Here is a 12,316-nt window from a genome sequence, read left to right as displayed (position 1 = left end):
TGTCGATAAAGGGCTCTGGGCATGTCATAAATGTGACTACCAGGAAGACACCTGGAAAACAAACACTTAGTCCCACACAGCCACAGGAGCATTCTGTCCAGCGCCACCAATGCCACATGGGGCCGGCGGCTGGCCACCCACACAAAGCAGAGGAGTCACAGCCGGCAAGGCAGCCCCAGCACTGCCAGGTCTCCCTTCTGCTGAGACCCCGATGGACCATCTTTGCCTCCTTGCCCCTCCACGATGGCCACTCTCCAAATCAGAAGACGACAACTGATGTGGCTGGAGACGCTTACCTGTGGCAGATGCTCCACGGCCTTCAATGCTGCTGTGTAACTGGAGACCTCAGAGTCCTAGCCCACGCAGCTGGCCCTTCTTGCCAGAGCAGTGCAGCCCGCTGGCAGAGACCCACCATCAGACACACATGGGGGCTTCCGAGTTGGCCACCTTGAATCCCTGGGGCCCACAGACCAACAGAGCAGGCTCAATGAACCTCCACTGCGGGCACAGGCCGCGGGCTCCTGGCGTTTCCTCCATCTGTCGAAACTTGTGGTCGTGATGTCAAGGAGGCCCCGCCACCCCTGTCCTGGCCACGCCTGAAGTCCACGTGGAAAGGAGCTGCTTCTCCTTGTCATATTGCCTGGGACTGAGAAGGCAGATGGACTCCAGACCTCACACAGAAGAACGGCACACACTCTGCCCGAAATAGGCAGAAAGGAAAAATCCTTCTTCCAAACCAGCCTTTTAAAATTACTTAGCTGCTGCTCATTCTTCAGATTCAGTCCCAGGTCACCAAAGGACCCTGCCACTTTACCAGACACAAGGAACCAACAGAAGCCACGTTCATTAACAAACCGCCTTTTATTACTACAGGTAAAAACAGCAAAGTCCCACGTACCATACCCCGCGAGGTGCAAGACAGATGGCTACGTGGTGACTATTTACAGGAGCCGCAGCCCTGGGGAGGCCGCCCTGCCTCAAGGAGCGGCTTCTAGGGGCAGGTCAGTGGCACAGGGCGATGGTCTCCATGTTGAGGAAGCGGACGTGCATCTTGGTCTCAATGTCGATGCCCTGCCAGATCTGGAAGGGACGGGGCAGGTGAGGGGCGTCCCGCCGCTGCCTCACACTCACCAGGCCCCAGCCTCAGCCACCTCCACCCCCACCCCCGCCTGCCACCAACTGTGACATTTCCTCCAGGCAGGTGAAGCCAGAGGGCTGTGTTTCAAGACTATGAGCTAAGCGAGGAAGAACAACTTCCATCTGTCTTTTTGCTGGTTAATTTGGCTCTGACATTTGGATGCTTTCTGAGATTGTCACAGCAAGTTATTATTAAGTCCTGGATCCAAGCGCTTAGCTCCAAGTCATTTGACTCTCACCCACCACCTCACGCTCCGTGAATTTCATGCAAATTACATAACCCCTACAATGCAGGGACCCCCCACCTGTGCACCCACTTCACAGGCTCTTGAGGGGCTCCCTTGGCATCCTCTTCCCCCACAGCATCACTGGTGAACTGCCGGGGGGCTGTGTGCTACAAGGCCTCATCAGGCCATCATCATTCACCGAAAGCTCACCTGGGTTGTCTTTACAGCCTTCCTGGGGTACGCGATCACCTGCATTCTAGGTAGACAAGTTCACGGCCCAGAAAGGGCCTTCCTACCCAGGGACAGCTGGTGCTGGTGCTAGTGCTGGTTCCGGCCCATCCCAGTGAGGCCCTAGTGGATGCGCAGGCTCCAAGGCCACATGCCCACACTGCAGAGCCCACCACTCCGGGACAGTGCCCACCAGCTACCCAGGGCCCACAGCCACAGACGGCAGAGGTGGGGGGTGCGAACAGGAGCAGAGGATGGGGTAGGAGGTGACTTCTCACTGCCTCCCGCTTATGTAAGAGCTTCAACCCTCAAGCTGTCACTCTCAGCATCTCCAGGGACAGCCACAAGGCTGGGAACAAGGAAGTCAGAACCCTGTGGGGACTCTGGAGGCCCTGGGGCAATTCTGGCTGCTGTCCCGTGGCCCTCCGTCCCCCAGGTACCTCCCGGTCTCTGGAGCTTGTTCTGGGTGTCGCAGAGAAGACAGCTGCGGCACCAGTCCAGCAGCTCTGACCCTTACTGGGTGGGCAGGACGTTCTTGGGGAAAGACACCCGGACACGAGGGTTCTGCTAAATGTCATGGCCACACAGTCACCAAGGGCGCTGCGAGGGACCCGGGGAAGGGAGGGGCTGCTGGCCAGACCCCAGGGTGCGGGGCCTGGTGGGTCCATTCTTCAGGGGGAGGAAGCTGGCTTCTGAGACAATCCTGCCTCAGCCTGCAGCCACGGTCCTTCCTGCCTGGCCCTCCCCACCTCCTCTCATCTTCCAGACCCTGATCCTGCTACCTTGCTCCGATGTCACTTTCTCTGATGGCCAGGCCCAGCACAAGCCAGAGTGGCCCTGCGGCGCTGGAGCCAATTCTGACTTCCCCCACCCGTTCGTCCAGCCCAGCCCTGGGGTGGCCAGCCCCAGCAGCCCCCATCCAGCCTTCACATCAAGGCTGGCTCGCACCACCTGCTTCTGCCCTCATCACATGTGACTGTTGGCTGGTGACTGGCCAGCTCAGTGCTGCAGACCCAAAGAGTGTCCAGCCTGGCTCAGTCTTGGCTGCATGGGGGACCCCCAAGGTCAAGGCCCGCTGCAGGCACAGGCCCACCAGTTCCCTCAGGCTGCCCTGGCCCCAAAAGGGCCAAGCCTGGGTACTGCCAGGCTATACCAGAGTCCCTCTTGTCCTGTTCTCCCCTGACTTCCTTGTCTTCCTCAACCTCCCAAAAGAGCTTGGGGATGCCACTCCTGGGGTGCTCAGGGCCGCAGAGCTAGGCAGAGAGCGGGTGGGCTCCCTCCCTGCCAGGGGCCTTGATGGCCAAAGTGGCTGGGAGCAGGCCTTCGTTCTCAGCCTCAGCGTGTGCTTATGATGGCAAAGGTGTGACGCTGACCTAAACGTCCATGCAGGGTCTGGAGAGGCCAGCGTGGGAGCCGGACAGAGGGCAGCCACTTTAGGACAGCATCTCCAGACAGCAGAGCTGGGCCAGTCCTGTGTGCGGCTCCCGTGTGTGCTTCTGACAGACGTCACTGTTGGTACCAACGCAGGGTTCCAGAACCCTGGTCCAACTGTCAAGAGGGACTATGAGAAGAGGCACTGGCACCCCAGGTGGGAGAGAGGCTTATTTTCATCGTAAGCCCTGTGCGCTGCTTAGTTTGCTGTGACCATGTGTGAATATTACCCTTGCCATAAAAATAAGGAAAACCAGTGATTTTAAAGGCCATGCCAGGTTGGCCCCTTGCAGAGAGATGCAGGTCACCCAGGCATCCCATCCCTTGCGGGCGAAGAGCCACCTCTCCTGTCCAGAGGCCCCATGAGCTCCCAGGCTCCCCCGAACCCTCACTAAGGCCACCACGCCCAGACCACTCCCTCCCCACCGGACACCCACCTTCAGGAAGTCCTCGAAGGTGATCCCCTCATATACCTGGTCAGGCTCCTGGGAATGAGAGCACAGGGCAGAGTGAGTGCCCGGGTCCTCACCCAGCTCCCACCAGGGCCCAGCCCCCCTGCCCCTCTCCACACCCAGAACACGAATGACCCGGGGCTGTCAGGACAGGCAGAGAAGAGAGGGAAAGTTCTGGACTGTCTGCCTCCAGTGTGAGGCCAGTCAACCTGAACTGCCAACGTCCCATTCACCCGCTTGGCCATGGGATAGGAGGCTCTCCAGGCCCCACGTGTGACTCACACAGCGGCCCCTCCCCTCTCTCGACCTCCAAGGAAGAATCTGGGAGGGGGGACGCAGAGGCATGAGGCTTTCCTACCCCACACAGCCTGCCCCATCACCAAAATGTGCCTCCCAACACGCTTGGGTCCTGCCCCACCACGCCCTGCATGGATAAGAACTGTTCTAGGCTAACCTAAGGTCAGAGATCACTGGGGAAAGGCACAAAGGGATGAAGGGCCAGCGCGTGCAGCCCCCGCCCCTGTGCCTGTGAGTCACAGTGAAAGGTGATAACGCCGGGCCACCAGGGAGGCGGGGTGGGGCGTGGCCACAGGCCACTGGGCTTTCCCCGGGAACCCCCTGCTGCAGTCTGCTGGGGCCAGTCTCCCTCTGCCACGTTCCTGCTCTGGGGATCCTGGAGCCATACTAGGGGCTCCTGCCCCTTTCACGGACGCTCTTGGGATTCAAAAACCGCCCCCACAGCATCCCCTGTGGCAGTAAGAGCCGGCTGACGTTCCACACGTCCATAGTGGAAGGCCGCATCAATCTCAGGCGTCCAACGATTGATTCCCAGAGGCCATTATGCGGGTCGATCTAGTTGTGCCAACATGAAAAGCTCTGAGAGATGTACACAGTGGGAAAGAAACAAACAAGAAACCCAGCAGGGGTCAGTAAGATGTCTGCAGAGCCTGTGTTGCTAATACCTTCCTGGACTGCTGACCAGATCCCCGCCTGCTGTGTGGACATGCGCGATAGTACAGAGAAGAGGAGAAGCTATATGGGTTCAATTTCATTTTGTGTAGATCAGGAAAAAAAGGCATGTGTATGCTGGCGTAAGGGGGGAAACCCACCATGGTGGCTTCCTTTAGGAAGGGGGTGGGGTGGGCGGGAGACACACCTCGCTCCCCAGGTGCTTCTCTGAAATGTCACATGGCTTCACTGAAGCAAACAATAGGCACTCTCTAAGTGCTGTTGCCGGGCACATCCGAATGCTTTCCAAATGAATGCATCCGCGGCTACCACCCTCACGCCAGGCCCCATGGTGGGCTGTGCACTGACTCCCATCTTACAGAGGAGGCCACTGGGGGGCACAGAGGGGCTCGTCCAGCTGAGAGGACTGAGCTGGCTCCAAGTTGGTGAGGGCTGTCCCTGGTAGCAGGACTCTGCACCCTTTTTTGTTTCTTCTTTATGCTTACAAAATTTTTTAAAAATAAAGGCCAGGTGCAGTGGCTCAAGCCTGTAATCCCAGCACTTTGGGAGGCCAAGGCGAGAGGATTGCCTGAGCCCAGGGGTTCAAGACCAGCCTGGGCAACTTGGCGAGACCTTATCTCTACAATAAATCAAAAATTAGCCAGGTGTGGTAGTGCACATCTGTAGTTCCAGTTACTTGGAAGGTTGAGGCGGAAGGATTGCCGGAGCCCAGCAGGTCGACACTGGGGTGGCCGTGAGCATGCCACTGCCCTCTAGCCTGGGCAACAGAGTGAGACTCTGACTCAAAATAAATAAATAAATAAATAAAACCCAGCAGTTCTCAGCTGGCCTGGGCCAGCCCTGTTCTCAAGGGCTCCTTCCACCCTGTCTTCCTTCCTCTTTTTCTGTGGGCACAGAGAGAGAGAAAGAGAAAGAGAGAGAGAGATAGAGAGAGAGGCTGTCTTCTCCCTGCTGGGTGAGCCAGGCTCCCAGGCCAGTTCAGGGGAGCTAATTATAGACAAGACCCCTGGCCAGAGATGGGGACTGGGGGGTGGAGAGGGTTGGGGTGGGAAGCACCCAGGCTGAACACCCAGCAAAGCGGCCCCTCCTCAAACCCACGGGCTGCATCTACCACCGAGCATGGCCCCCAGAGGATGCATGTGAAGGAGATCACTGCTTGGTCAGTCACTGGCTGTGGAAGTCCCTTAAAGTGGGGAAACGGGTCATTTGTCTTTGGCACATCTCAGGCCAGATGGTCCCGAGTGGCCACCGCCCACCCCCAGCCCGGTCTGTGTAGCTGGTGGCGTTCACACCAGAAGATGCTTTAAAGAAAGCCATGCAGGGGACACGCTGTGTCACACTGCCTTCCTGGCTCCGGAGCCCTGACTTGGCCTCTTGGGGGCCTAGAGGCCACGGGACATGCACCCGGAAGCCGGGCCTCACCCCGAGATGCCTCCACTGCCAACTGTGGGGTTTTATGCAGATCAGCAGCTGCCAGCTGCCAGCAATTTTACTACAGCGAATTAAGAAAACTGTCACCAATTGAAACTGGAGTGGGACAGGGAGCAATTTGAAGAAGGAGAGTGCAATTAAATGAAATGGAAATTTGGCCCGATGAGCTGGCGGGGGATCCCTGCTCTCCCCACCGAGGTCACCAGCCCTCTCCTGCGGCGGTTGATTTGCTGAGTGGGGTGGTTTCACCGAAGCCAGACACCTCCCCCTGGGCCTGAGAAGCAGACAGATGAAACAGGCCAGCGAGATGACCGCAGCCCCCGCCCTGGGGCAGGCCTAGGCAGGCGGCATCGGTCCCCCAATGACAGGCTTGGGGCACAGACGGCAGGATCCAGCATGAAAACTCCCGGCCTTCCACTATGGACACAGACCACGGAGGTGTCTAGAGACGCAGCCACCTTAAATACACAGAGGCAGAGAGGTGAGCGCCCTGGCTGGGCCAGGTGCCTCAATAAACAAAGTCCAGCACCATGGAGAGGATCACCTGCCCACCTAGCGGTCCCTAAGGGCTCGGAGACACCGTGTCAGGAGCTGCACCCAGCCTTACGAGAGGGAGGCCACCCAGCACAGGAAACATCACAAGGTCCGGGAAATTCTTTATGTTCTCCGAGACTCAGTTTCCCCACCAGTAAAAATAAGGCTAAAAATATATGCAAAGGCCACGCCCCTCTCTTCTGTCTTATTTCTGTGCTGGACACACCGTCTGACCTCAGATGTGGTGGCTCTAAGCCCCAAAGAGAGCTCCCCGCTAGCCCCTGCCCAAGGCCAGAAGTTGCCTCTGAGTCACTCATTAAGTAATAAACTAATTAGAGCAAGCCTGTGCGTCTGCTGACCGGGCTGGGCCTTAGGCCGAGTGCTGCCCACGAGTGCGTTGAAGCCAGGGAAGCGGCCCAGTGGGGGCTCCTGGACCCCAAGCCTGGGGCTGAGCTCTGCTTCTGTGAGGTACACAGCTCTCGGGGCTTGGGACCTGGCCCTCCTGGGGGACAGGCAAGGCCGGGGCGGTTTCTGAGCTCTGAAGGCCACAGTGGGAGTGGGGAGCAGGACGCGCGGCCCCGTCCTCAGGCCTTCCAGAAGCAGGCACGGGCAGGGAGGCGGGCTGGGCTGGCGGCAGGGCTGCAGCTGGGGGCTCACCATCGGCCCCACGCACACGCTGGCGGCCTCCATCATGGCCCCGTCGGCGATGGAGCGCGCGGACTCCTTCTCGGCGTGGGGGTTTCCCGAAAGCAGCTCTTCGACCACCTGCCGGGCGGGCAGAGACACACGGTGACCTTGGGTCTCCACGAGGCTGAGGCCCGGGGAGGTGCCAGGGCGGGGCAGAGGAGCATACTTTACATTTCGATATTCTTCCAGGGTGATGCGGCCATCGCTGTCCGAGTCGTACATGTGGAACAGAACTGGGGTGGCAGGGGAGAGAGGGGGCTCGGTCAGGCCAGGCCCAGGCCTGCACGGGAGGGGAGTCCCCGGCACCTGCTGGCCTGCTCAGGGATCGACCCCCAAGCGAGCAAAGACACCCACAACAAAACCTCAGTGCCAAGGTCAGAGGGGTCGAGGCCACAGGCTGTGGGACCAGACGGACCACTTCCTAATGGGTGGCCTTCGGCAAGGGATCTAACTTCTCTGAGCTCTGCATTCCCTATCTGTGAAATGGGAATAACGATAGCATCTATCTCATGCTCTTGCGAGGACTGGAAGCTCAAGCTGGTGGCGCCAGGGCCCAGCTGGCACACAGTGAGAGTGGTGAGCACAGCAAGCATCGTGAACACCCGGCCGAGTGGGTGCTGCTTCCAAACACGGCCCCCACGGCCCCAGGAGGCTGCCATCATCTCAGCCCATGTCCTGGTCCCTGGCCGATCTAACGTGGGCATCCCACGGCCCAGCAGTGGCAAGGAGCCGGGGGAGGTGACCTGTCTTGACTGTAGTCTCGGGAGGTGTTCTCCAAGCCCTCGGCGATGGCATTTAGCCAGCACTGACTAGACACCCGGGCACATAAAGTGCTTCACAAACATGTCTCCTTGTCATCCTCACACAACCCAGGAGGCCGGGCTGGCTGAGCTCAGAGTAGTGAAGGTGTCTGCCCTGGCCACCCGGCTTAGGGATGGGAAACCAGGGATTTGGACCTGAGTCCGTCCCATTCTGTGGCCCTTGGAGCAGAAGGAAAGCCGGGCTGACACCAGGGACCCCAGCCTGGGCCATTCCCACCAGCACCCCCCCACACACATTCCAGCACTAAATATAACCAAGCGCCATGTTGACATTTCCTGATGACCAGAGCTGAGCTTGCTGCGGTGGGGCGTTGAGGGACATCGGGAGTCATGGGAAAGTCCACAGGGCATGAAGAGCTGTGACTAGGGTCACGGCTTGGGAGCCTGTGCCGCTGGCCAGCCAGGACCACGGCGGAACCCACTTGGGGCCTTGAACACAGAGGAGGCCGGTCCAGGAAGCCGACGACAGCACAGCCCGTGAGGACGGAGCGCGGAACACCGATTCTGGGAGCACCTCCCGTGTACTAAGGACAGTCTGTGTGATCTCCACAATCAACATACCCGCATGCCGGCACAAGGGTCAAGGCCACGGTCAAGGGTCGAGCCACTAAGTGGGAAGGACTGAACTGGAACCCAGGTCTGCACCAAGGGTCTGGCTCTTCCACATCCACCCTACCGTCCCCTTCTAGTCCCAGGAGATGGCAGACTGCTGAGGACTGTTTACCATGAGGCCACCGAGGTGCAGCTTAGCAGGAGACACCAGTGCCGGGCTGGCGGGGACCCGGGCTGGCCTCCCCAGCCACTCCCTCCCGCTCGTGCACCCCAGCCTCCAGCAGACGCGGGGACACGCACATCTCAGCTTCTCCTTCCGGGACTGCTCCACCTGCTCTTCGCCCATGGTGGTGTCAATGGGCCGGAAGTAGGACATGATGGTCAGGAAGTCCTCGAAGTTGATCTCGTCGGCCAGGCCACTGGGTGCCTTGCGCAGGTTCCTAAGGGTGCAACGGGGGCTGAGGACACGGACTGTGAGCTGGGTCCTGTCCTCTGGCTGCCGACATGCACGGGAACTCGGCTCTCGGGACACACGCTTCCCCCACCCCGGCCATGCCTGCCTTGGGCTCTGTGCTCAAGAACCCACTCCGTGGGGGTGCCAGGGCCCGCCCTGCCCTCACAGGGCTCTCCCTCCGCCAGGGTTTGGGGCACAGAAAACGGCACGACGAGGGCACAGACACGTCAACGAGGGCTGGGATGCATGGGATGTGCACATAGGCGGGCACTCGAATGTGGGGAAACTGAGGCATTGAGCAGCCCAAGAACTCACCCAGAATCCATCTCCTGATCTTTTCCTTTAGCTCCGGGGTCTGCAACTGCAGCCCGGGGAGCCAGATATGGCCCGCTGCCTGCTTCTTCTACACAGCCCATGAACTAAGAGTCTTCCCTTCTGTCTTTTTAAGTTTTGTTTTTTTTTTTGAGTTGGAGTCTCACTCTGTCGCCCAGACTGGAGTGCTGTGGCACACTCCCGGCCACCACAGCCTTGACCTGCTGGGCTCCGGTGATCCTTCCACTCAGCCTTCCAAGCAGCTGGAACTACAGGCACGCACTACCACACCCGGCTAATTTTTTGATTTATTGTAGAGATGAGGTCTCGCCACGTTGCCCAGGCGGGTCTCAAACCCGCTGGCTCAGGCAATCCGCTCACCTCGGCCTCCCAAAGCGCGTGATTACAGGCTGAGCCACTGAGCCCGGCTCTCTTTTTAAGTTTTAAAACAAAGTTTATTAAAGAAAGGAGAGAAAGCCCCCGAGTTTTCTCATTTTGAAATGGTTGAAAGCATGCAAAATTTAAAAAAAAATCAAAAGAATAGTATTTCATGAAAAGTAAAAAATACATGAAATTCAAATTTTCATGTCCATAAATAAAACCTCCCTGGAACACAGCCATGCCCCTTCATCTCTGCACTGTCTGTGGCTGCTTTTGGGCCCTGGAGGCAGAGTCAAGTAGTTGCACCAGGGACCACGTGGCCTGCCAAGCCTCAAATATTTACTCTCATCATTTTACAGAAAAAGTGTGCCAATCCCGGCTCTCCATCAGCGGCTCACAATTTTAGCACGGTGAACCGCTGCGAGCAGCTCTGAGTAATGTGTTTACTATACTACCAAGTGCAAAGTTTGCCAATGATCAAAAGTTCTGGAATAAATTAGGACAGCTTTGAGATTATTCCTACCACTGTGCTTCTCAGAGGGGGCAAGAGAGGGCTCGTGTACCAGCAGGACCAGAGAGTGCATGCAACATTGGGGCTGCCCTGCCCTGCCCGGTACCTGGTACATAGCAGATGCTCAGAGCTTGCTGTCCAGCTCAGGTCCCAGCAGTCAGTGAGCAAAAGGCTTGGAGATGACACCAGACGCAAGCTCCTAGCCTACTGCCACCAAAGCTTTACCACTGACTGACTTCAACTGTGAGCCTAGTGGCCACCAGGGCAGGCTGTCATCGGGCTGGCAGGCTGAGGGTTCCAGGGCTCTCCCTGCAGCCATCCGACAGCAGTTCTCAGCTAGCCTGGAATGACTGGCAGGTCATGGCTGGTGCTTGGGCATGTCACCTGGATCCCACTGGCCCCCAGTGTAAAGGAAGGTGCTTGCCATTCTCTCTCAAGGTCACCCCAGTCCCTTTGGGCACCCAACAAACACCAACAGCCTCTAAGTGCCCACTGCACTTCACAGTTTCTAGAATTTTCTCCTCCAGATTTTCCAGGAAGAGGCAGATCCCAGGCCTGGATTTGGGAAGGTGGATTGTGAAACTACGCATCTGCAGGTGACATAAGACCCTTCCAGAACTCAGGAAGCCTCTCCTGGCGTGTTTTCCCCAGTCGCCCTTAGCTCGTATTTTATGGAGCTCCCCACGGCTCCTGCCGACCCTTTCTCGTCATCTCAAAGTTCCTGCTCTCAGCAGCGGAGACCACATTTACAGGACATAAAAATAGCCCCAGCCTTATCAGGCTGCTCTGGAGGCCCCTCTGGCCGTGGCTGGCTCACACGTCCCTCCCAGGTGGCTCAGACTGCAGCAGGAGGGACGGAGATTAGCACTGGGGAGAACAGGACAGGCCTGAGGCAAGGCAGGACATGTGTCTCTCAGGGAAGGTTGAGACCTGGGCCGCTTCGGCATCAGAACCTGACTTGGGGGAGGAGGGTTCCTTCTTCTCCAAATGTCCCTGGGAGGTCTGCACAGGCCAACATCATGGTCTCCAAAAGATGAGAGCCCAGGGCCAAGGACACCTACACAGAGCACCTGGAGCCAGACCTGCCTGCTCTCCGTGCCCATTTCTTTATAATTTCTTATTTATGTTTTTTTAGAGATGGGGTCTCGCTATGTTGTCCAGGCTGGTCTTGAACTTGTGGCCTCAAGCGATCCTCAGTCTCCCAAAGTGCTGGGATTATGGGCATGAGCCACCATGCCCAGCCTTGGATCACATTTTTTGAAGGAAAAATTACAGTAAAAGGTAGAGATCTTGTGTCTGGACAAAGATATACCCCCATGAAACCCACCTCTCTCCCACCCCAGATGTTTCCTCGTGCCCTATTCAATCCAACCGCACACCCGCCCAGGCCTGTGGGTGCCTGAGCCCTGGGCCGGCTCACAATCCCTGGGAGACAGCTTTGCCCGTGTCCTTCCCACAGGCATTATCCTCTGCCTTAGCTTCCCTGGGACTGCTGGGACACACCAGCCCTCCTTCAGCCCTGTTCCACAGAGGGCTGTGTCCCTGGGGCCGGGGCTAATTTCACATCCAGCCAGAGCCTTCTGGAAACAAGCCTCACACACACACGCACACATGCACTCGTATGCCCTGTCCCCTCAGGGGCCCGCTGGGCTCTGGTCACTGGACCAGCTTTCTGTCTGCCAACGTCTCCAGCTCTGGGTCCCCACTGCCTATGTCAACCCACAGCAGGGGCCACCCCTCCCACCTGGCTCCTGTCCCCCACCCCATTCCACCCTCGATCACCCTGGCTCCCTGAGCTCTGCCCACCTCAGAGCCTGCCCCTGAGAGGCCTCCGCAGGAACCAGGATTCAAAGTGGGGGGCGGATTCCACCCCATCATGGTCACTGAGGCTCCACAGAGCATCCCTCTGGCAAACATGACAACTGGCTGTGAAGGCTCCTGGGCTCTGGGTCTCTCACTTCCACCCCAGATCCAATCCTTCCTCCTGTCTCCCCCTACGTGGCCCAAAGCCACCCCCTCCCTCTCACCCCACCCCAGTCCCACCCCATAACCTACAAGTGACTCAGAACCCACCAGGGAGACCCTGCGGTCTTGTCACCACACTAGACCTGTTCCCTTCTTCCTCTTTCTTTTTTTTTTTGTTTTTGTTTTTTGAGTTGGAGTCTCACTCTGTCGCCCAGACTGGAGTG

General features: G+C 58.1%; 1 protein-coding gene across 1 annotated transcript in view; it reads right to left on the bottom strand.

The window, feature by feature from the left end:
• Window positions 1-842: 842 nt before the first annotated feature.
• Window positions 843-12,316, bottom strand: part of TESC (tescalcin) — a 42,964-nt gene continuing 31,490 nt past the window's right edge. Inside the window, exons 4-8 of the mRNA XM_021707889.1 lie at window positions 8,770-8,909; window positions 7,268-7,329; window positions 7,067-7,174; window positions 3,461-3,508; window positions 843-1,080 (exon numbers count right to left, since the gene is read on the bottom strand). Coding sequence (XP_021563564.1) covers window positions 1,003-1,080; window positions 3,461-3,508; window positions 7,067-7,174; window positions 7,268-7,329; window positions 8,770-8,909 — 436 coding nt within the window. The 3' untranslated portion in view covers window positions 843-1,002. The remainder of the gene's footprint in view (window positions 1,081-3,460; window positions 3,509-7,066; window positions 7,175-7,267; window positions 7,330-8,769; window positions 8,910-12,316) is intronic.

Source organism: Carlito syrichta, unplaced genomic scaffold (assembly GCF_000164805.1).
Source record: "Carlito syrichta isolate Samal-C Ts95f unplaced genomic scaffold, Tarsius_syrichta-2.0.1 Scaffold126612, whole genome shotgun sequence".
NCBI classification, from domain to species: Eukaryota; Metazoa; Chordata; class Mammalia; order Primates; family Tarsiidae; genus Carlito; species Carlito syrichta.
Note: the sequence above shows the minus strand (reverse complement) of the source record. Positions and strands in the feature narration are given on the sequence as shown.